We start from the raw sequence: 26,005 nt of genomic DNA, 5'->3' as shown, positions 1-26,005 counted from the left end.
ATGCTTTTTTGTTATGTAGGTGATGGTGGTGAGGGTGTCCTCATGTTCCATGTCCACAAGTGGAACTGGGATTAATCAAATAATTGTGTTTGCTGGATATTTTTCCCTATGATGGAAATTGAATTTTACAGTCATACATCCTATGTATGGGAATGGTGCAGTTGGTATGTTGCTGAATCCGTAGCATGCTTGTGGTCATGTCAACCTGCAGTTTGGCATAAGGTCTGGGAATGCAGAATTTGGGTCTCTATCGCATGAGTGTCAACTTTATCTTCCTGTATTTCCTTCAAGGAAGACTGGCCAGTCCCTCCACTTCATCCATCTCAAGGCTTCTTTATGCAGTCAACAAGTCCACTGTACAGAGCATAATGGCTGGCTTATATCAGAGGGCACCACCCAATCAGTCAGGGCTATGAAGATACATCTTGTGGATTTTTTGTATTTGTACACAGGATGTGAGCATAACTAGCTAGATGTGTCCCTTGATTAAATTTTAAAAATATAAAATACAGGTACTAAGTTAGCCTGGAGCAGTGTGTTTTAGAGCAGTAAGCCTGTGCTGTTTCTGGGTCTGAACATTGTTAAGGTGCAAAGATGGCCTTTAGTAGAGTGATGTACTCTTCCTGTCGGATGTGGGAGATCAGGGAATGTTTCCATATTTCTGATGATTATCGCTGCAGGAAGTATGTTTGGTTGCAAATCCTATTGGATTGCATGGATCAGTTGGAGCAGCAGTTAGAGGCAATCAGGAATTTACAGAAGCTATGGGGTGTGATGGATGGCGGTTATAGGAATGGTGTAACACTGCAAATCCCATCAGGTAGATGGGTTACCTCCAGGAAAAGGTAGGAGAGGGAGACAGGTAGTGCACGGATCTCCTATGGCTATCCCCATCTCAAACAATTATGATGTTTTGGAAAATGCAGGGGATGATGTACTCTCAGGGGAATGGGGCACAAACAGCCAGGTTTCTGGTTTCAAGACAGGCTCTAATGTAACAATGTCAGGTTCCAAGTGATCGACTGTGATAGGGGACTCTCTAGTCAGAGGCACAGACACATGTTTTTGCAACTGACAGTGAGAAATCAGCATGATGTGTTGCCTCGCTGGTGCCAGAAAACAGAACATAATGTTCTCAAAGGGGAGAGGGAACAGTAGGAGGTTGTTGTACACATTAGAACTAAGGACATTAGAAGAGAAAATTATGAGATTCTGAGGAGAGAATTCCGGAAGTTAGGCAGGAATTTAAAAATTAGCTCCTCAAGGGTAGTAATATCTGGATTATTCCCAGTGACACGAGTTAGTGAGGGTAGGAATAGAAGGATAGAGCAGATGAATGTGTGGCTGAGGAGCTGGTTCAGAGGAGAAGGATCAACATTTTTGGATCATTGGGATAGAAGTGATCTGTGTAAGAAGTATGGATTGGAAGCGAATTGAAAGGAGACTAATAAATTGGCATGGATGTTTGCTCGGGAGGATTTAAACTAGTAATGAATTTTGGGGGGAGGGGGGTAACGTGGGGAGATAGTGAGGAAAGCGATTAATCTGAGACTGGTACAGTTGGGAAAAGGAGCAACTCAAACACACACGGCAGGCAGGAACAATGCTGAGATCGAGGTAACACTGATAAATGAAACTGCATGTATTTCAATGCAAGAGGCCTAACCGGTAAGGCAGATGAACTCAGGGCATGTTTCGAAACATGTGACTGGGAAAATGGGAAGCCTTCAAAAATGAGATAATGAGAGTCCAGAGCCAGTATGCCCTTGTTAAGGTGAAGGGCAACGCTGGTAGGTGTAGGGAATGCTGGATGACAAGAGAAATTAAAGATTAAGGAGAATCCAAATGGACTTTAAAATACATTAAGGACAAAAGGGTAACTAGGGAGAGAACAGGGCCCCTTAAAGGTCGGCAAGGTGGCCTATGTGTGGAACTGCAGGCGATGGGGGAGATACTAAATGAGTATTTTGAATCAGTGTTTCCTGTGGAGAAGGACATGGAAGATATAGAACGTGGGAAAATAAATAGCAACATCTTGAAAAATGTCCATATTACAGAGGAGGAGGTGTTGAACATCATAAAACGCACAAAGGTGGATAAATCCCTGGGACATGGATAGCCCTAGAACTCGGTGGGAAGCTAGGGAAGTGATTGCTGGGCCCCTCGCTGAAATATCTGTACCATTGATTGCCACAGTTGAGGTGCCAGAAAACTGGAGGTTGCTAACGTGGTGCCACTATTTAAGAAAGATGGAAAGGAAAAGCTAGGGAACTATAGACCAGTGAGCCTGACATCTATAGTGGGCAAGTTATTGGAGGGAATCTTAAGGGACAGGATTTACATGTATTTGGAAAGGCAAGGACTGATTAGACATAGTCGACATGTGTTTGTGCATTTTGAAGAAGTAACAAAGAGGATTGATGAGGGCAGAGCAGAGGACATCATTTGTATGGACTTCAGTAAGGCATTTAACAAGTTCATCATGGTAGGTTGGTTAGCAAGGTTAGAACACATGGAATATAGGGAGAATTAGCCATTTGGAGACAGAACGGGCTCAAAGGTAGAAGACAGAGGATAGTAGTGGAGGGTTGCTTTTCAGACTGGAGGCCTGTGACCAGTGGAGTGCCACAAGGCTCGATGCTGGGCCCACAGTTTTCGTCATTTATATAAATGATTTGGATGTGAACATAGGAGGTATGGTTAGGAAGTTTCCAAATTACACCAAAATTGGAGGTGTAGCGTGGGATCTTGATCAGATGGGTCAATGGGCCGAGGAATGACAAATGGAGTTTAATTTAGATAAATGTGTGCTCCACTTTGGAAAGGCAAATCAGGGCAGGATTTATACACTTCATAGTGAATAAATGGGGAGCGTTGCTGAACAAACAGACCTTGGAGTGCAGGTTCATAGTTCCTTGAAAGTGGAGTCACAGGTAGACAGGATAGTGATGAAGGCATTTGGTATGCATGCCTTTATTAGTCAATACGTTGAATATGAAAGTTGGGAAGTCTTATTACGGTTGTACAGGACATTGGTTAGGTCACTTTTGGAAATTTGTTTCCAGTTCTGGTCTCCTTGCTATTGGAAGATGTTGTGAAACTTGAAAGGATTCAGAAAAGATTTGCAAGGATGTTGCCAGAGTTGGATGGTTTGAGCTTTAGGAAGAGGCTAAAGAGATTAGATTCACTACAGTGTGGAAACTGGCCCTTTGGCCCAACTAGTCCACACTGACCCTCTGAAGAGTAATCCACCCAGACCAGTTTCCCTCTGACTAATGCACCTAACACTATGGGCAATTTACCATGGCCAAATCACCTGACCCGCACATCTTTGGAATGTGGGCGGAAACCGGAGCACCCAGAGGAAACCTACACAGACATGGAGAGAATGTGCAAACTCCACACAGACAGTTATCTGAGACTGGAATTGAACCTGGGACGTGAGGCAACAGTGATAACCACTGAGCCACCGTGCCGCCCTGGCATAGGCTGGGGCTATTTTCCCTGGAGCGTCAGAGGCTGAGGAGTGACGTTATAGAGGTTTATAAAATCATGAAGGGCATGGATAGGGTAAATAAACAAGATCTTTTCCCTGGGGTTTGGGAGTCCAAAATTAGAGATATAGGTTTAAGGTGAGAGGGGAAAGTTTTGAAAGGGACCTAAGAGGCAACATTTTCACGCAGAGGGTGGCACATGTATGGAATGAGCTGCCAGAAGAAGTGGTGGAGGCTGGTACAATTATAACATTTAAAAGGTATGTGGATGGGTATATGAATAGGAAGGGTTGAGAGGGGCCAAATACTGGCAAGAGGGACTAGAATAATTTAGGATATCTAGTCGGCATGGACAAGTTGGACCAAAAGTTCTGTTTCCATGCTGTACATCTCTGTGATTCTATGACTCTCTATGGCCAGCACTTATTGCCCAATCCTGATTGCCTTTGCAAAGGTTGCTAACCTGAAACATTGCAAAATGGGAGAGATGGGGATATATTAGGATAGAGTTCCAGGATTTTGAACCAACATCAGTGAAGGAACTGTGATATCATTCCAAGTCAGGTTGGCAATAGGCTTGCAGGGAATCTTGCACATGGAGGAGTTCCCATGCATCTGCTGCCTTTGTCCTTTGATGTTTTAGAGATCATGCTTTTGGAAGTTGTTGTCCAAAGAAGCCCAGGTGCATTGTTGTAGTGCATCTTGTAGATGGTAGATGCTTCAGCTATTGTGCATTGTTTATGGAAGGAGTGATGTTGAAGATGTTGAATGTGCTGTGTATCAAGTGGTCTGCTTGTCCTGTTTTATGTTGAGATTGTCAAGTATTGTTGAAGCTGCATTCATCCAGGCAAGAGGAGAGTATTTCATTACACTCCTGACTTGTGCCTTTTAAAATGTACGTGGGCTTTGAGGTGTCAGAAAGTGAGTCAAACATTGCAGAGTGTCAGGCATTGTACAGGGTGGTATCAACCTAACATCCTAGTTTGAAAGAAAGTTTGGAGATCACAGGAGAGGTTGGTCAAGAATAAGACATGGTGTAAGTTTGGAAGTCATGGGGATGTGGACATGTCATCATCAGGAGGATGATATTTGGGAGGAATGGACATTGTGGAGGGATAGTAGTTGATTGACAGTGGTGATTAATTATGTAAAGGTTGTTGTGCATGAACCCCTTCTGACTGACAAGGCTTGCACTAAAGGCAATTACCTCATAAATTTCACAATTTTCATCCAACTTTACTTCTTCACTATCCTGAAGGTCAGAAATTCTGGGGTCCCATGTGTTAAACGCAAAAATACATTTAAAATGAGCAGCAAATTGTTTAACTATCACACCCCTCCTCCAACAAACACCCCATCCCCATCTCCCCAAAGCCTCCACTAAACCAGAACCTAGTGTGCTGCAGACTGATTGGGATTGCGATTGGGTTTGAAACTTCTTAAAATATTAGCATCACACCAGCCCTAACCCACATTTCTTTGCAGATTAAAAGTTCCCCCAATGGGCTCCAAAAATGTAGACTTGAAAGAAAATTGTACCAGTTAAACACTAAATATTTTATCCTGCAAACCCAATTTTAAATCCTAAAGTTTTTCTGACTTTGAATCAAACTAAACAATTTCACATTAATAAGATACTAAGAACTGTTTACTGTACTTGCATCAAAAAAATTACTCTTCTGAAAAAGATTCATGTGTATTTACATTACTTAAGTCACAAATTTGCAATTTATAGAGCTATTGCAGTCTGAAAAATAATTCTTGTTTTGAAGGAAAAATTGCTTCCAACTTTTTGTCGAATTGTTAAGATACCTAAAATGTTTATGAATCAAGTCCAGAGAAAAACCACTATATGGAGGGTCTTTAGGTTCAATTTAATCTCAACTGAAATGTTTACAAGTTTCTGCCATCTTCTATATTTGTCAAATTCAGTAGCATCTTTGATTCACCAAAAAAATTCTCAATAAGTTGAGAATGTTAATTTCATTGCAAAGCTTTATGTTTCATTATTTTTCATATCTGGTACAAGTCTTCTGTCAGAATTGGCTCTGCTCTTTCATGAGTTTCATCACATTGTTAAAAAAATTGAAAACTGTAATGATTATTTGACATTTTTAATAAGAAAAGTAAGTTGGATGAAATCAGCAACCAAAAATCCTGGCTGCTAACCACTTGAACAGGCATAGCCCCTTTTAAATAAAGCTATTTTATTCTAAACAATAATTGTTCATTTGCAAACATGTTGGATGAATGCAAAGAAAGAGATCAGCTCAGACAGAAAAGATCTAAGTCATTGCATCATCTTTTATCTTTTCTCCATGCACTTGCCATAGAAATGAATAATAGCACCAGAGATTGAAACCAGCTCATTATCAAGGATTATCAGTTAAATATATGATAAAGCTGTCTTATTCTGTTCCAACAACAAAACCTTATTCACAACCTCAGCAGCCCAATCCAAGTGAACTAGTGATTTGGGGGAGTTAGTGGTGAACTGAGTGGACAAAGTTTAAAATCACACAACACTAGGTTATGGTCCAACAGGTTTATTTAGAAGCACTAGCTTTTGAAACGCTGCTTGATGAAGAAGAACTAAGATACTGTTCTTTCATAGCTCTCACTCTAACCGTCCTTCTGAAAGGCATCACTAACTGATGGTGAATTCAGTGTAGCTTTTTGCTCTAGGCCCGTATGCATTGGATTGAATATCCGCAAATTAATTTAACAGAGGACTCTCACTGCCAGCAGGCATTTAAACTGTCTGAGTCAGATTCTAAAGATAAAAGGCCAATGTCTAGACCACTGCACTATCTAGTCACTTTAAACATTTAACTGCCATATTAGCAGGCTGTAAAATCTAATAACCTTAACACATTCTGAAATCATTTCTGGGCAGTTTGTACAAACTGAGTTTTAATTTATGGTGCTACATTATAAGTTCATGGAACTTTATTCCACTAAGTATCGTTGAAATAAAAGAAGATCCATATGAAAAACCAGAAATGTATATATTGTATTCACTGCACCATTTGAAGCATCACAAACATACTGCTTTGTCTGGGATTTGAAAAGAAACACTGCTGTGGCTTCGGAGCAAAATAAAATTAATATATAAAGTGTAGAAGCTGTGCAGAATTAATATATTGAATTTTAAGTATAGATACTTTGGTGTAGATACTTTGGAGGGTTTGAGCTACAGGGAGAGGCTGAATAGGCTGGGGCTGTTTTCCCTGGACCGTTGGAAGCTGAGGGGTGATTTTATAGAGGTTTATAAAATCATGAGGGGCAGTTGGTATCAGATTCAAAAGCAGAAAGCAAACCTGGAGGTAAAAGACTGCAAGTCCATCAAGTATCTTTTAATTCAATCATCTCATGACCATTTTACGACCCAGTTTCTCATCCAATTAAAGTCAGCAACGGTAAACTCATGAAATGAAACATACTGTTTAAAGAGACAGTTGATGAAGTTGGCATAGAGAAGTTTCTCTCAGACTCATTCCCAAGACTCATACCGATGATGAAATAGCTCATAAAAGCAGAGGAGCAGAAATATACCAATCAGCATCTTGAGTCTGGTCTACTTACAATAAGGTCATAGCTGATCTTTTTGTGTTTCAAAATTCAATATTCCCATCTACCTACTTTGATCCTACCACCTAACAAGAATCTATCAATCATTGTCTTAAAAAATGTTAATAATCCCAGCTCCACTGCTTTCTGAGGCAAAGAGTACCAAAGTCGTATGCCCCTCTGAGAGAACAAATGTCTTCCCATCTCTGCCCTGAATGGGTAGTACCTAATTTTAATATAAAGCTCTCTAGTCCTAAAATGACCCACAAGAGAAAACACCCTTTCTGTATCTATCTGTTAAAACCTGTCAGGATCTTACATGCTTCAATCAAATCACCACTCCTCTGCTTTACTCAAATGGAAAATGCCCAGCCTGTCCAATCTAAGCTCATGAGACAAATCTGCTAGTTCCAGGCATCAATCTAGCAATCCTCCTCTGAACTATCTCCAGAGAAACACAGAAAAGAGGAAAGGGTTAGGCCATTTGCCCCTTTGTGCCTTCAATGTGATCCTCACTGATCATCCAACTCAAAACCCTGTTCTTGCTTTCTCCCCATATCAAACGATATCTTTAGCCCTATGACCTTCTTGTACTTTATTGCAGTATTAATAAAGCTTAGGTGACTATGTATAATGTTTCTTTTGATTTCCTATTATCCTTATTTAGTCATGGATGATGCACCCTTCTGAAAAAGCTTCTCTTTCTCACTGGAAAAAACCTTTGCTGAGAGTTATTAAATATCTCCTTAAATGTCTGCCTTGCATCTCTACTGTCCTACTTTTTAAACTGATGTCTCACCTCAACTGACCGTGCTCTGCCTTCATCCACCAATAAGTACCTACTTTTATTCACTTTAATGTACTATTCTTATATTCACACTTCTCTTCAAACTCAAGACGAGGTTTCGCCAAGTTATAATCATCATTCTTCAGATTCTGAAAGAGATTCATTGTGCACTCAAAATTTTAACTTTCTCCACAGATGCTACCTAATCTGCTTAGTTTCTCTAATATTTTTTTGTTTGTTTCCAAATTCCAGAATCCACAGTGTTTTGTTTGTATTAAAAAATGGAGGTCTAACCTGTTCACAGCAGGACTGATCCAAACTGGTCAATTAGTATTCCATTAATCATTAGCAAAGTGATGGAAGGTATTATTGGAAGTGATAATAAGCAGCACCTACATACTGATACTAGTTTGAACGCCACCAGGATTAAATAGTTCTTGGCCTCATTGTAGCCTTGCAGCAAAAGAAATTGATTTCTAGAGGGGAGATGAGAATGACTCTCTTTGACATAAAGATATTGCAATGAGTGTGAATTCTATAAAGTTGTTAAAATTCAATTGTGTGATAGTATGACAGAGTATTACAAAACCTTAACTGTAAAGTGCACACAAAACACACAAAAACTCATAGCAAAAATGATAGAGTAATTCAAAATTATAATCTAATCTCAAGGTTCTGGTACTGGTTATAAAACATTCATTGGTTGTGATACTATTTGAACCTGTCAATTAATTTGATGGATTCATAAGTGTTCACTGCTTCCTATTTTACTCAATGTAATGGTGTATCATCTGATTAGTTTTGTCAATAGCCAGTTTAAATCCCAGAAGTGTTCAGGAAAGCCACCTGTTTCAATGTTCAGAATTCTCTCAATCCTCCTACCTCGATCAGCATTCCATTTTGCAATAGTAAGGTTTCGGAATGACGCGTCTACCATAAGCATGTATTTGATTTGAGGCCACTGTTGCAAAGACTGCAGCTTTTCCTGGAACCTTTCGAGGTACTTTTGTGATCTGCAAATATAAATACAGCATTAAGCTCTTCTTAGATGGAACATCAATATGAATACCTGTGTGTTATGTTTTGTGTCAGTGACAAAAGTTTAGTGAAAACACATATACCCAACATAGATGTTATGTTGACAGATCATTCAATCAGTCCAAGTTGCTGTGACAACAGGCACCTTTTACATGCATGTTGTAGATCAGATAATGATGGCACAGGTTCAAACTTTCATCCCCTTATATGGCTGTGCAGAAATCTCTACCACTCTTACCGCCTGCCACTAGCATGTATTGGAATGATTGAAGGTCAATGAAAAACTAGTTTGCTGTATAATAAACCTTTCTGGAATATCAAGTTCTGGTATTGGACTCACACCCACTTCTGGTTCAGTAACAGGGATATTCTTCTACTTCTTAGCATTAGTGTATATTAAAGCAAGCTTTAAAATCTGCTACTGTCTGGTCATACATCTCTTTCCTTCATATGCTGTGAGAATGTAAGATCAGCTATTGTGCTAAAAGTATGCACAGTGCCCAAGTGTCAGCTCTTGTTGCTATAACAATGGGACATCATTCCCAATTGTTATGCATTCACAACACTATACCTCACACATATTTAGCTAATTCCTTGAGATGTGTGTGTCAATTCTGAAGTTATTCTGGAGGTACAAATCAAATTTTAAAATTTACATTTTACTCAGCAAATAGTTAGAATTTGGAAACATGTTATCTAAGAGGATGGTGGAGATAGATTTAATCATGATGTTCACAGAGATTTGAGTAAGTATCTAACAAGAAAAGAATTTTAGGACTCAAGGGAAAGGCGGAGGCATATTATGATTTCAGTTGCACTCAATTGTTGTTGCACACATGGTAGGCCAAATACCCCTCTTTCTGGACTTTTTAGCCCCTTGTGGTTGAAAAGGCATGGCGCTAGAAAAAGTACAGCACGTCAAGCAACATCCAAGGAGCAAGAGAGTTGACGTTTCAGAGAGGATCCTTCTTCAGGACTGGGAAGGGGGCTGAGAGATAAATGGGAGGAGGCTGCTAGGAGTAAGGTAAGTAGGATGGCAATAGGTGGGCAAAGGTAGGAGGTGATAGTAATAGGTTGTTGGAAGTGTAGAGCGAATAAGTTGAAAGGAAGATGGACAGGTAGGTCAGGTCAAAAGGGTGGATCTGATTCAGAGGACTGGTCCTGGGATCGGTGGGAGAGGGAAGATATTTAGACCATTGTCAAGCATGTTTTCAACAGGAGAGACATGTAAACTATGATGAGTGATTTGTTCAGCTTACTGTCCACTCCCAAACCATTTCCTAAAAACAGTAGATAGGCAGGCACCAAACTCAGCAGCCTGCTCATCATTTATTAAGAAATAATAATGGGCATTAATTCTCTAATAGCTGCTGTGTTTCCTCACACTCTATCTTTGCCACCCTCACCTCCTCTCAACTTGCTGCAATCCTAGCCAATCTTTTCTCTGGTTTTCTTCTCTTCCTCTTCTCATAAAACCATTAAATAACTACAATTCCATGGCCAGCACTTGCCCTCCATTAACTCATCTAGATTATTATAATGTGTGAGCCTGAACAGGTGTGTGCAAGTGGTCTTTTCAACTGAGGAAACATCAGATCTAAATCCCAATCCTATCTTTTGCCTATTTTGCTCATTAACAGGGATAAGATTTGGATCATAAATTTGTATTGCTTCTCAATGCATTACTAAAATTGGTCAACTCAGAGATGAAGACAGTAGCCACACATGACTCCAATATCCCACAATCTTGGCAATTTATTTGTTTTAGGATGCTACTTTAACTACTTCTAAGACAAAATACCAGACCTAACCTTTAACAGCAAGTTAAGTATTAGTAGGCTAAATATTTTACTACACATCAGTATACTAACAATTTCAAGTAATATAAAAGTACACCATTTATTTTCACAGCCAATAATCCACTATGATTTTATAGGAATCTTTATACTGTTTCTTCATAGTTTCAATGGATCATTCATCTACATTGTTGTGGAAAAATGCATATGATGTTGCCTCACCTCCAACCTGCTCAATTAATTATCCCCTTGATATCACAAGAAACATTATCCGCATTTTTGTTAACAGGCCTACATGTTGCACGGAAACAATAAAATAACGGACTCACTCTCCTGATGGGTCCACCACGTGGTGAAAAAAGTCACTAAGCAGATAAATAGTCTGTTGCGCTGGAGAAGCTGTTTTGAAATCCCGGTTGTCTGTTGAAAGTTTCATTATAGCTGCAGACATTTGATCAAACTTGGTCACCAAGTACTCAGGAAATCCACTCCTACGCCAAACATTAAAAGCCTTAAAACGTTTATGTGAAAAAGACAAAATAACAGAGTGAGTCAAAACAGGCAATAGAATAGTTTCCCTGCTCTTTAGGAATACAGTCTCATTATCATCATATAATCTGAGGATTAATTTTAGTATTGATTAAACATCTTTTTGTTTGAAGCCCAAGGTGATTCTGCTTACAATATTGTATGTAAAGCAACATTTTTGAGCTATGTTCATTATAAAGCAGAGAATCCAGTCATTCATTTTAAGTTTACGCAGAGGTCCTTATTTACACACGAGGTTCGAGGAAAAGTTGGGAACTGAAATGGTCCTTCATTTATAATATATTAAATATTATTGTTTTGTTGTTGTTAATATGATTATTGTTGCTGATTCTTTATATCATTCACACAATCTCAGTTAGCACCTCTTCTGAAAATGTGACATGGAGACCATTTATGCACTTACATTGTAACACTATTCCAGATATTGGTATAAATACCTCAGCATTTCATGAGCTCATTGTTAATAGGCTGAACTATGAAAAATTCTGTCATATGTATATCAGAATGTATATCAGAACCATTAAGTCATAGAGAATAGCATTCCTGTGTTGGAGCAAAGCATTGATGGGAAAGAGAGCATCACTGGATGGGACAATATTTGTTGCTCATCCCAGTTAAGAGTCAATCACATTTCTGTAGGTCTAGAATCACATGTAGGCCAGACCAGGTCAAGATGGCAAATCGTTTCATTTGCCACTTATAACAATATTGTGTAAACCTAAACTACAGAGAACTGGGTGAAGATCTGTTCATTTTCTGGTTCATAAAAACTTTTAAAATACTGTGAACAAAATCAATGAAGTGTATAACTTTCAGCCAATGGTAGAGATCACAAAACAAATATTTTAAGTACTTAAAATGAATAACTGAATTCTCTGCTGTGCTTTGCAATGAACATTGCTAAAAAAATGTTGCTTTACTTCCTGTATTATAACTTAAGCATCATATGCTTTTGCAACATGATCAATCAGATATGGCTCATGAATAATAGTGTTACATTTTATTCCAATTAAGGCCCATTTTCATTGATGCCAATCATAAAATAATCAAAGTGATCTTTATCTTTGTATTTTTTTCAACATGTTAATAAATTATTTCATTTTGGCAGTTTTAGCTGTTTCTAAATTTGTTGCTTGACTTTCTTTTAATAATTGTTTGGTCATCAAAGAATTTCTTAGTTCTTATTCCTCTCCACAGTTGTTGCCAGACCTGTTGAGTTTCTCCAGCATTTTTGTGACTGACTGACTGCAAGACAGAGACCACTTATACTACAGCATCATATGTTGTCATGAGATCTAGCTATCTTAAACATATAGTGCCTTTATGTAATCTGTGTAAAAATAATAAAGGAATGCTCAAAGGCAATTAGTTAAGTTTGCATAGAATATTTGATGATATAAATGACAAAGTTGGTTTGGAATGTTTGTTTTGTGGTAAATGTTTTAGTTTAGTGTTGTGACTAAGAAGAAACTGTGATGTTCATTCAGGGAAGGAAAAATAGGGAACTGCTATTGAATCATAGAGTAGTGCCAATTATGATGTTTCAGCAGAGAGGAGCTGTGTTGATAACATCTTCCCAATCCTCCACCTTATCTTTATTTTTCTCTTCCTTCTTAGTTGTCTGCCACAAACCTGGTGGCAAAGACCATGTCCACATGATGGCAAAGTTCAGAAAAATTTGTAAATTGCAAAACCTCTCCAAAGCAGGCAAAAATACTGAAGTTGAAGAATGTGGTTCTAGAAAAACACAGCAGGCCAGGCAGCATCCAAGGAGCAGAAGAATCGACATTCCTCGGATGCCGCCTGGCCTGCTGTGTTTTTCCAGCACTACACTTTTCAACTCTGGTACTCCAGCATCTGCAGTCCTCACTTTCTCCTAAAAATACTGAAGTGTTGGTGGAAGCATTGCTTAGGCACCACAATGGTTTGCTTGATCACTGTACACATTGCATGTGTGTTTCCCACATGTGTATGGCTAGAGCATCAGAATCATGAGCCAGGCATCCAGCAAATAGCAGAAAGTGAGGACTGCAGATGCTGGAGATCAGAGATGAAAAATGTGTTGCTAGAAAAGCGCAGTAGGTCAGGCAGCATCCAAGGAGCAGGAGAATCGACATTTCTGGCATAAGCCCTTCTTCAGGAAGAACATCGATTCTCCTGCTCCTTGGATCCTGCCTGACCTGCTGCGCTTTTCCAGCAACACATTTTTCATCCAGCAAATAGCCCTTGCCATCTACTAGAGACTATTGCTTTCACATGGTGAGGGGACAATGGATAAAGGCATCATGACTTCTGACATGGTATTAGACAATGACCTGCATGATGGATCGTGTATGGTCCCACACCAGCTGGAAACTGAGAGAATCAAACACTTTGCAGTTTTGATACATCTCTGACCCTGCATGATGGGAAGTCACTGTTTTGGCAAGGCACGACGTGTATCCTGCTTGTCTCTATAGAATGAAAAAATGTAACATGCTCGCTTTGTTTTGCATACAGAGCCTCAGTGACTTCCTTACCAGTAGTGGAAAGGGAACAGTCGGATGTTGGACATGTTGCCTGCTCTTGTTTAGAAGGAGCACAAAGCAATAAGTTGCAAGTTCATTGCTACTTTTATAGTAACTAACAATGACTGACAATCACAGAGGAACCTTGATTATCCGATATTCAATTATTCAAATATCGGATTATCCGGCAAGATCGCAAGGTGCCAATTTTTGGCTAAACTATGTTATCTGGCATTCAATTATGTGGAATTTGATTAACCGAACAAAATACAGAAGACCCTCAATTATCCAAAGGGCCTGGGCACTATTTTGTTCGGTTAATCGAATTCCGGATAATCGAATGCCGGATAACATAGTTTAACTGAGCATCGGGACCTTGCAATCTTGCCGGATAATCCAATATTCGGATAATTGAATGCCGGATAATCGAGATTCCTCTGTACTGCCTGCCCATGCCCTTCGGATAATCGAGATTCCTCTGTACTCTGCTCTGAGACCACAGGTCTGTATGCAGGATGTTACAGATTTTCAAGAGCACTCCACTGTGAAATGCAAACATCTCAAACAGTTCCTTGCTGAAAATTGTTCCCTGAAGACACTGGGTGTATATGGCCTCCTGATCAGAGCCATTCTTCCTCCTGCTCCCTATTGCCAACCTCTTTAAACAGATTGCTGTCCTTGGTCTTGCCTCTGCCTATTGTCCCTATAACATTGCAAGCAGACTCTGTGCAGTCAGAAGTAAGACTTTTACTACATCAAATCAATTCTTGTAAACTTTATTAAAGTCAATAAGTGGCAGAAAATACATAACACACTTCTACCCTCTCAGCTGAAGCCAGTAGAAATCGACAAGCAACTAGCCTGAAAGTTGTTAATGTTCTGTTATGTTAAAACTTGCAAACACCCGGTTATAGTCCAACAAGTTTATTTGGAAATACTAGCTTTCTGAACACTGCTCTTTCAACAGGTAACTAGTGGGGCAGGGTCGTAAGACACAGAATTTATAGCAAAAGATTACAGTGTCATACAGCTGAAATGATATATTGAACAAACCTAGATTGCTGTTAAGTCTTTCATCTTTTAGAATGGGTTGCAGATTTCATCTCATTAATATGTAAATCCCAGGACTTCTTTTAAATCACATTCTTGAGATAACTGAAGGTTTTATATAAAAAAGTGACATCTCAGCTCAGACAATGTATTAAAGGTGTTAGGTTAGAGTCTGTCTGTACTCCAATCTTAAATCAGACTGGTTCTATTTCTAAAGTAGGAATTTATAAAATGTTATATAGATTGATTGCCTGCATTGACTGCCTGCAAGTTCCCTGAAGACACTGAGCAAAAACAGAATGTATCTGAAAATATAATTCTTCAAGTGTAAATTCATCCCATTGACATGTGTGTGTGTGAGAGAGACAGTGAGGGAGAGAGAGAGTGTGAGTATGTGCACATGAGTGTGAGTGTGCATGAAGAAGTATCAAAGAGTGTGGTGCTGGAAAAGCACAGCTGATCAGACAGCATCTGAGGAGCAGAAGAATTAATGTTTCCAGCATAAGCCCTTCATCACGAAATTCCTGATGAAGGGCTTATGCCTGAAATGTCGATTTTCCTGCTCCTCGGATGCTGCCTGACCAGCTGTGCTTTTCCAGCATCACACTCTTCGACTCTGATCTCCAGCATCCTCAGTCCTTACTTTCTCTTGAGTGTGTGTTTGCATGTGCATGCTTGGTGGAGTGTGTGCGTGAGTGTGACAGAGTATAAGCCTGTGAGAGAGTGTGTGCGTGGGTGAGAATGTGGGGCGTGTATGTGTGTGTGTCTGAGAGACAGCGTATGTATGAAAGAGGATCTACATGAGTGTGTGAGTATGTAAGAGTATGTGTGCATTTGAGAGAGTGTACAGTGAGTGTGACATGAACCCAGAGTTCCAGGTGAGGCCACCTCATGGGTTCCAAACTTGGCTATCAGCTACTGTTCGGCCACTCTGTGTTGCTGCGTATCCAGAAGTCTGCTTTTGAGGATGGACACCCGAAGATCCAAGGCCGAATGTCCCTGACTGCTGAAGTGTTCCCCTGACTTAGAGGAAATACCTCTGCCTGGTGAATGTTGTGTGATATCCATTCATCCGTTGTCGTAGTATCTGCTTGGTCTCACCAAAGTAGCATGCCTCGGGGCATCCTTGCCTGCAGCATATGAGATAGATAAAATTGGCCAAGCCACATGAGTACCTGTTGCTTACATGGTGGGTTGTGTCTCCATGTGTAATGGTGGTATCCATGTCGCCACTCGCATACAGCTTGCAGTGGTTGCCATGACAGGGTTATATGGTGTCGTGGTCAATGTTGTCCTACAGGGTGGGCAGTTTGCTGAGAAGAATGATCTATTTAAGGTTTGGTGGTTGTTTAAAGGCTAACAGTAGAGGCATAGGGAAGGTCTTGACGTGGTGATCAACCTTGTCGATAATGTGTTGCAGGCCACGAAGAACATACCATAGTTTCTTCCAAGCCATGGAAGTACTGGACAACGAAGTGTTCCCTTTCAGTTGCATCTTGTGTCCGTCTTCTGAGGGTTCTGACAGTTTATGGTTGGGGCACGTTGGAACTGACAATCAATGAGTTGAGCATCGTATCTTGTTCTTATAAGGGCCTCCTTCAGCATCTTCATGTATCAGTCGTGTTCCTCCTCAGCTGAACAGATCCTGTGTACGTGTAGGGCTAATCTGTAAAGGATGGCTGTTTTAGTTTGCTTCGGATGGAAGCTAGAGAGGTGCAGCATCGTGAGGTTATCCCCGGGTTTGCGGTAGAGTGAGTTATTAAGATACCCATCCTTGATGGAGATGCGTGTTTCCAAGAATGAGACAGACATTAAAGAGCAGTCCATGGTAAATCTGATGGTGGGATGAAATTTATTGATATCACTGTGCAGTTGTTTCAGTGACTCCACGTCATGGGTCTAGAGGAAGAATATGTCGTCAATACAGCTGGTGTATAGTGCTTGTTAGAGGTCCTGTGCAGCAAAGAAGTCTTGTTTGAACTTGTGCATGAAAATTTGGCATACTGGGGTGCAAATTTGGTCCCAATGGCTGTTCCGTGTGTTTGGATGAAGAACTGGTTGTCAAAGGTAAAAACATTGCGGTCGAGGATGAAACGGATGAGTTGTAAGATGGTGCTCAGAGAACACCATCCTAAAGACAGACTCTAACCTCACAACTTTAACACATTGTCTGAGCTGAGATGTCACCTTTTCTTATAAAATCTTAAGTTATCTCGAGAATGTGACTTAAAAGAAGTTCTGGGATTTACTGATTAATGAACCGAAACCTACAATCCATTCTAAAAGATGAAAGAGTTTACAGCAATCTAGGTTTGTTCAATATATTGTTTTAATTGCACAACACTGTGATCATTTGCAATAAATTCTGAGTCTTATGATTCTGTAGGCTAGTACTTCCAAATAAACCTGTTGGACTATAACCTGATGTTGAGTGATTTTTAACTTTGCCCACCCCAGTTCAGCACCGGCACCTTCACATCATGGCCCCAATCGACACCACCTTCTCTTGCGTTGTTTTTGAGATGTTGGGTAGCAGCTGGAGGGTGTGAGAGCCTTCGTGCTGCTGAACGCATGTTCAGCTGTACAAAAACTTAGAAATTGTGTTAGTTGGAGCACTGAACTTAAAGTCACCTCTAGTGTAAAATTAGTATTACCTGCTAATTCCCTATACTTCAGAAACATGTTCCCAGCATCAATACTATGTAGCTAAATAATATGGCAGTAATGCAACCAGCATTCAGTGCGTAACTGTGGATGTCTTCCACTTGAGGAGTTGTATCAAGGCCACAAACAGGCTATTGCATTAATCAAGAATATTAAATTGCATTAGATTGTTCCTTGGAGGATTAGTTATTTTGGACGTTTTGCAGAAGGTGAAATAACAGTTCGGTAACATTTTAGGACAATAGAGAACCAAAATACTTCAAATGCTGGTAATCTGAACTTCAAACAGAAAATTCTGGAAATATTCAATAGGTCAAACAGCATCTATGGAAAGAGATAATAGACATGATTCTCCCCTTCCTGATATGGCAAGAGAGGAAGTATTGGGGTGAGCTGACCTTAGGAAGAAACTCTTTCCCATCTTGCCACCTCAGCATTTATTCCCATCTTGCCACCTCACCTTGTCATTTCTGAGGAAGGAAGAGGGAAGATACCCTATCTACTAATCCTGTGACTCGCACTCTGTGTAACCCATTTCTCCCATATTATTTACTTGTCTTGGTCAATCCATGATGCCTTGGCCCTGAGAGCATTCTTACAGCAGCAGCCACAGCTTCTGACTTCTGAATAGCTGGCAAGCTGTCCATGAATGAGATTTCCTCCCTGAGGTCTTGATTTCCAGAGTTAGACCAGCTGGTGGCCTCACCACTGCCTGATTGGCTTGTGGTTCAGAAGAAGTTCCTATAAAGAGGCACAACAGGTTTCTTGCTGGCTCTCCAACAACAGGAAAGATTCCTGATATCTCAACAATTCTGTCCATTCACTCCACAGATGCTGTTTGACATGCTCAGCATTGCCAACATTTTCTGTTACTATTAGTCATTAGTTCATCAGGGCAATAATCTAATGTATTTTTCTTACCTCTTTGGATAACTTAAAAATGTCAATATTGTAGAATAGATAAGTAGACACGTTGTTCAACATAGCACAAGGTATCAAGTGATCCAACTTTGCACACATAAATTTCTTGAGTTTTTGCTCATTCAGAAGAATATAAAACTGAAACAAAAATACAATTAGAAGATTTTGCTTGAGAAAGACAGTTACATTATTATGACTACCATATTTCAATGTGTAACAGCATATATACAAGTCTACAGATATTAATCAGATTATGGATACAGCTGTTAACTTGGAACTGCACCTAAATTGACTGGTTAAACATCCAGTCACTCTTTAGAAATAAAGAATGTTAATTTTGGCTCCCTATTACCAAAATCCTGGATGAGGAAAATTGTGTTCCCAATAAATTCTCATATTGTCCATGTATTGCTAGGCTTGCAGTATGTGGACATGTCACTCATGAGCCAACCTAGGAAAGATCGAACAGTAATTTCAATAAGCCACAAACAAAAACAGAAATTGCTGGAAAAATTCAGCAGGAGTTCTGAAGAAGGGTCACTGGACTCAAAACTTTAACTCTCCTTGTCTCCACAGATGCTACTAGATATGCTAAATTTTTCCAGCAATTTCTGTTTTTGTTTCTGATTTCCTACATCCACAGTTCTTTCGGATTTTTGTTAAATATCAATAAGTCACCTGACTAGTCAAACACTTTTATTTTGAAACTTGGTTAATGTAGGCCCAAAGTGAGGACTACAGATGCTGGTAACCAGAGTTTAGATCAGAGTGGTGCTGGAAAAGCACAGCAGGTCAGGCAACATCCGAGGAGCAAGAAAATCGACGTTTTGAGCAAAAGTCCTTCATGAGGAATAGAGGCAGGAAGCCACCAGGGTGGAGACATAAATGGGGGAGGTGGGGCTGGGGAGAAGGTAGCAAAGGGGGCAATAGGTAAATTGGGGTGGCGATGGAGGTGATAGGTCAGAAAGGAGTGTGGGAGAAGGTAGCAAAGAGTAAAATAGGTGAATGGGGTGGGAATGGAGGTGATAGGTCAGAGGGGCGGGTGGAGGGGATGGGTGGAAAGGGAGATTGGCAGGTAGGACAGGTCATAGGGACAGTGCTGAGCTGGAAGGTTGGAATTGGGGTAAGGTGGGGGGGGGGGGAATGAGGAAACTGGTGAAGTCCACATTGATGCCCTGGGGTTGAAGTGTTCCAAGGCGAAAGATGAGGCATTCTTCCTCCAGGCATCAGGTGGTGAGGGAGTGGCGGTGGAGGAGGCCCAGGACCTGCATGTCCTCGGCAGAGTGGGAGGGGGAGTTGAAACGTTGGGCCACAGGGCGGTGTGGTTGATTGGTGCGGGTGTCCCAGAGATGTTCCCTAAAGCGCTCTGCGAGGAGGCGTCCAGTCTCCCCAAAGTAGAGGAGACCACATCAGGAGCAACGGATACAATAATTAACATGTGTGGATGTGCAGATGAAACTTTGATGGATGTGGAAGGCTCTTTTGGGGTTTTGGATGGTGGTGAGGGAGGAGGTGTGGGCGCAAATTTTGCAATTCCTGCAGTGGCTGGGGAGGGTGCCAGGAAGGTAGGGTGGGCTGTTGGGGGGCGTGGACCTGACCAGGTAGTCACAGAGGGAACGGTCTTTGTGGAAACTGGAAAGGGGAGGGAAATATATCCCTGGTGGTGGGATCCTTTTGGAGGTGGCGGAAATGTCGGCGGATGAAGCAGTTAAAGCGAAGGTTGGTAGGGTGGAAAGTGAGGACCAGGGGGGTTCTGTCCTTGTTACGATTGGAGGGGTTGTGTTTGAGGGCGGAGGTGCAGGATGTGGATGAGATGCGTTGGAGAGCATCTTCAACCACATGGGAAGGGAAATTGCGATCTCTAAAGAAGGAGGCCATCTGGTGTGTTCTGTGGTGGAACTGGTCCTCCTGAGAGCAGATACGGTGGAGGCGGAGGGATTGGGAATATGGGATGGCATTTTTGCAGGAGGTAGGGTGGGAAGAGGTGTAATCCAGGAAGCTGTGGGAGTCGGTGGGTTTGTAAAAAATGTCAGTGTCAAGTCGGTCGTCATTATTGGAGATGGAGAGGTCCAGGAAGGGGAGGGAGGTGTCAGAGATGGTCCAGGTCAGGGTGGAATGTGTTGGTGAAGTTGATGAACTGCTCAACCTCCTCGCGGGAGCACGTGGTGGTGCTGATGCAGTCATCAATGTAGCGGAGGAAAAGGTGGGGAGTGGTGCCAGTGTAACTACGGAAGATGGACCGTTCTACGTAGCCAACAAAGAGACAAGCATAGCTACCCCTTTGGTCTGGAGGAAGAGAGAGGATTCGAAGGAGAAATTGTTAAGGGTGAGGACCAGTTCAGCCAAACGAATGAGAGTGTCAGTGGAAGGGTACTGTTGGGGACATCGGAAGAGAAAGAAACGGAGGACTTGGAGGCTCTGGTCATGGCAGATGGAGGTGTAGAGGGATTGGATATCCATGGTGAAGATGAGGTGTTGGGAGCCAGGGAAATGGAAGTCTTGGAGGAGGTGGAGGGCGTGGGTGGTGTCTCGAATGTATGTGGCGAGTTCCTGGACCAGGGGATATGACAGTATCGAGGTAGGTGCAGATGAGTTCGGTGGAGCAGGAGCAGGCTGAGACAATGGGTCGGATGGGGTGGTCCGGCTTGTAAATCTTGGGAAGGAGGTAGAATCGGGCAGTGCGGGGTTCCCGGACTACGAGGTTGGAAGTTGTGGGTGGGAGACCTCCTGGGGTGATGAGGTTCTGTAAGGTCTGGGAGATGTTGGGTCATGGTCGAGGGGGCGGTAGGAAAAGGTGTCTTCGAGTTGGCATCTGGCCCACCTAATGCCTGCATAACTCACTCTCACCTAAACATATTGTGAAGCACTTGCCCATACACTACAACAACTGCTGGACCATAATACATCTCTATTTTCCTGGGAAGGAGTTGATAAATCTGCTATGCTTCTGACAGTGTGAAGGCTATGCTCAGATATTTTCTAAACATTTGCTTTCAAAACCCTGATGCATCACATTGTCTGGAAAATATAGTGATTAAAGAGAGAGCAGAGGAATTTGTTGCATGCAATCTCCAAGAAGTCTGGGGATTGTAATTGCAGTGGGTTTGGGTCAGCAATATGGTCAACAGACTGAACAGAGGTTGCACTGATGGGAATACCCATGAAGGGGAGAAATGGATGAGCAGGACACGCTAACAACCGGTGTTCCCAAAGTACGTCTCTCAATGTGCAGAGACTCAAATTCATCAAGGAATTAGTTATGGAACTATGCCATGAGCTCTATCATAACATAAAGTTTCAAAGCAAGGTGAGTATGGCATTATTAAACGTTGTAAAGGTCAGAATCACATTAAACTTCAGCATGAACAAACCTTTACAGATGAGAGTGAACAGTATGACAAACATTCGCCACTACCACGTGCCCCAATCTCTCCAGCACTTCACGATTGATACATTCAGGATGAAGTGACTGTCAATTGACATTGTGTTGTCATTAAGAAGGGACAATGAGCAGGCCAAAATCTGATCTAAAATTTGTCTTTGATGCAATGTGATAACATTGGAAAGCCTGGTATTGTTGACAGTGATGATTACATGGTGATGGGGCATATTCTATAACCAATACAGTCCATAGGTGTTGGCATCCTCCCAGTGCTGTTATGACAGGAATTCAAAGATTTGTAGATGGGGTGTTCCTATGCACCTTCTTGCCTTTATTGTTATGGGGAGTAGACATCATGTGTCTGGAAGGTGCTGTCAACCAAGCACTGGTGAGCATTTGATGACATTCTCAGTAGGAAGCAATGAGTTGCATATTAAAGAGGATGACTGCTCATTAACTGCAAATTATGCCTCATTAATTTGCAGCTTGCTGGCAGCATATTTTAATAGTTGGCTGAGAGGCAACAGTAAAGGCACTAGCAAAGTGACAGTAATGGGAATATGAATGCTGCTACCCTGAGAAAGTTAAAAATCACACAACACCAAGTTATAGTCCAACAGGTTTATTTGAAAGGTGAAAATGAAGACTGCAAATGCTGGAGATAAGAGTCGAGAGTGTGGTGCTGGAAAAGTATAGCAGGTCAGGCAGCATCCGAGGAGCTGGAAAATCAATGTTCTGGGCAAAAGCCTTTCATCAGGAATGAGGCTTTGAGCCGAGGGGGTGGTGAGATAAATGGGAGGGGGGTGGGGCCGGGGGAAGGTAGATGAGAGTGTGATAGGTAGATAGAGGTGGGGGTAATGATGATAGGTCAAAGGGGAGGGTGAAGCGGATAGGTGGGACGAAAGATGGACAGGTAGAATAGGTCATGAGGCAGTGCCAAGTTGGAAGGTTGGAACTGGGATAAGGTGGGAGGAGGGTAAATGAGGAAACTGGTGAAATCCACATTGATGCCGGGAGGTTGGAGGGTCCAGAGGCAAAATATGAGGCACTCTTCCTCCAGGCGTCAGATGGTAAGGGAGAGGCGATGGAGGAGGCCCAGAAGGAGGCAGAGTGGGAGGGGGACTTGAAGTGTTCAGTTACAGGGCAGTGGGGTTGATTGGTTCGGGTGTCCTGGAGATGTTCTCTGAAGCGCTGTGCAAGTAGGCGCCCTGTCTCCCCAATGTAGAGGAGACTGCACACACACACACATACACGCACACACACACTCTCTTACATACTCACACAGACCCTCTCTCATACACACGGTCTGTCTCATACACACACAAACAACCCCACACTCACACACCCTCTCATAGACATATACTCCATCACACTCATACACACATGCACACATGCAAAAACACACTTTCTCATGTGCACTCACACTCATATGCACACACTCACATGCAGAGACTCACGCTCTGTCACTCCCTCACATGCGTACACACACACACATACAAGTCTATGGGCTGAATTTGCATTTGTGGAAATATATTTGCAGATATATTCTATTTTGCTCAAAAGCACACAATCTGCAGGCAGTCAATGCAAGCAGTCAATCCATGTAACATTTTATAAATTTCTACTTTGGAAATCGAGTCAGTCTGATTCAAGATTAGGATACAGACAAACTATAACCTCACACCATTAATGCAACATCGGAGCTGAGATGTCACTTCTTTTAATAAAACCTAAGTTATCTTGAGAATGTGACTTAAAAGAAGTCCTGGGATTTACACATTCACGAATCGAAACCTGCAGCCCATTCTAATAGATGAAAGACTTAACAGCAATCTAAGTTTGTTCAAAATATCATTTCAGTTGCATGATACTGTAACCTTTAGCATATACCATACTGATCAGAATTGAGCATAATAACTAAGCATTTTTGAAACTTCACTGTGTATTACCTCTTTAAACAGGATCACTTCCTGGAAGCCAGCTTGAGAAGCTTGGCTTCAGCCTACCAGGGAATGAACCGGAGATACAGAGAATGCCCCTGTATTTGTGGGAGTATGAACAGAATGAGGATAGGGTCAGATTCAAAGGGACATATGGATTTCACATTCTGAGTTGAAGTTGAGTCCTGTGGATGAGTTTAAACCTAAGGTGAGAAGCTTGATACAATTGCTGATCCCTGGGCCCAACCTCTGAATCAAAATCAAATATTCGAGGAGAAGACAAGCCTATGAAGTTAGGAAGATATGGTTCAGCTCCTTGTAGCCCTCAAGCGAATGCTGTCAAGGCATTTTACGTTTCTCCAAAGCTTTCCTCATCTTCTTTTATTAACTGATTTCCTGGGGCTTGGGAAACCTTTCAGCAAGAGTTAAGCATGAATAATTATAATATTTAATTGGTGAACTTGAATCCTAGAAACAAGTGCACGTCCCTCACTACCCTTAATACCATCTCCATTAAATAACGTTGATGGCTCAATCCCTCACCCAACCATAAGCTGCTATTTTGTACAGCCCACTTCATCATAAAAATCAGTTTGCTTCAAAGCAAAAATTTGTAAAAGTTTAACAAATTTATTTATGCTTTATGGTCCCAGGTTTCACTAAGAGACGGGGAAACTGGGGAACATCTGCACAATGGATGGAAAATGGGAAGAACAGCCTCATGTATCAAGTTTCTGCAGGACATACTAAGTATAAGACAAAGTGATATATAATTTTCAAAGTGAATTTTGTCCCATTGGAATAATTTTGCTGCCTGTGTAGAAACTGCATTTCTGCTCATTTATGATGCCCTCCCATTTTGTTTAAAAGGTAGCCCAGAACTAGATGCATGAACACAAAACAAGACAGAGAGCACAATTATGTTCATAGTTCTTACCTTGCATAAAGGAATTGATGTATTCAGCAACTGGTTGATCACCACAGGATCCATCTTAAATAGGTTTTTAAAATCTGACTCAGTCATTTTACGATCCCTCAGAAGATCACCCAATGTCAGATTTTGGTCTCTCTCTATTGATCAAAAACAGTTTTGAGACTTTTCTGTAAAATTCATATTGGTTCATTTTGTGCTAACAGGTCCTATGTAAACAGTGCCCATGGGTTTTTCAATATTCTATATTAATTGTCACTACATCTGGTGGCATCAGTCCTGCCACATTTTCAGTAATCATTACAATTAATGTGATAGCCCATGTCTCCGTAGAAAATGGAAACTAAAGTGGACTGCATCACTAACCATATGTCACAATGACCTGCTGCAACCCGCTTGATGGCCTTGTTAAACTTAAATTTTATGTCCAAAGAATTCTGTGATGCAATATAATTATTTCCCGATGGATTTTCTTTGCTTATTAAAGACTGACTAAGTTGGCAAACCCTCCAGTAGAGATACATAGGAAGATTTATTACAAACAGCAAAAAGTCATTCAGCCATTGTGTCCTACTCATCTGAAAAAAAGTGTTACTTAGTTTATGCCATTTTCCTGATCTTATTCTGCAGCCTTGTTGGTTATGGCACATTAACAGCAGATTCAACTTTTTTCAAATGCAATTTAAAATTTCTGACTCTTGAACAATTTCAAGGTGCAAATACCAGACTCCCACTAATCCAGCGTTAATGCTGCCAGAATGCAAAGACAATGCTGTCCTTAAGATTTATAATCATTGCTCCAGAGATTTCAGATACCAGCCTCACTCCAATGTCTTTCATTAAAAACCCATTCTCTAATTTTCCTGTAAATCCAATATCTTGCAATCAAAGTAATGTCAGGACCTGAGACCACATCCCAGTAATGCAAGATTTCACAGCCATGCCCAACAATGATAGGTCAGTGTCCACATTCATAATACTTCTGCCATAGAATACTGACTCATTGTTGGCTACACTACACTAAGATCTTTGAGTAATTATTTTTGTTGTATCTTCTTTAAATACCTTGGAATCTTTTCAATTCCAAAGGCCTTCCCAGCTATACCTATGACTTTTTGTATTAATTCTTTCTGTGACTTGTCATAAATCTACAGTTTTTTTCCAATTAACTAGATGCTGCCAATTTTGTTTTCTATCATTATATTTTAAGTTTGAAGATGTTTTCACCATATGCTTCCTGTTGCATTATGCATCCCCAAAACTGGATTATTGTCTTATTCCTCCCTTCTACATAAAAAAAAGGTATCGGCGACAACAAGTCCTTCCTTGCTGATGACAACCTTTAGTAACTCGTTGGCCATAATCACAACGCACTG

At 41.1% G+C, this 26,005-nt stretch overlaps 1 protein-coding gene across 1 annotated transcript in view; it reads right to left on the bottom strand.

The window, feature by feature from the left end:
* LOC140480574 (ATP-binding cassette sub-family A member 13-like) overlaps nucleotides 1-26,005 on the bottom strand; it is a 282,456-nt gene that overhangs the window by 197,361 nt on the left and 59,090 nt on the right. The window contains exons 8-11 of the mRNA XM_072575601.1: nucleotides 24,636-24,769; nucleotides 18,377-18,514; nucleotides 11,015-11,196; nucleotides 8,734-8,864 (exon numbers count right to left, since the gene is read on the bottom strand). Of these exons, the coding sequence (XP_072431702.1) occupies nucleotides 8,734-8,864; nucleotides 11,015-11,196; nucleotides 18,377-18,514; nucleotides 24,636-24,769 (585 nt within the window). The remainder of the gene's footprint in view (nucleotides 1-8,733; nucleotides 8,865-11,014; nucleotides 11,197-18,376; nucleotides 18,515-24,635; nucleotides 24,770-26,005) is intronic.

The sequence above is a fragment of the Chiloscyllium punctatum genome, chromosome 8, assembly GCF_047496795.1.
Source record: "Chiloscyllium punctatum isolate Juve2018m chromosome 8, sChiPun1.3, whole genome shotgun sequence".
NCBI lineage: Eukaryota > Metazoa > Chordata > Chondrichthyes > Orectolobiformes > Hemiscylliidae > Chiloscyllium > Chiloscyllium punctatum.
The sequence above is the reverse complement of the archived record's forward strand: the minus strand, read 5'-3'. Positions and strand labels throughout refer to the sequence as shown.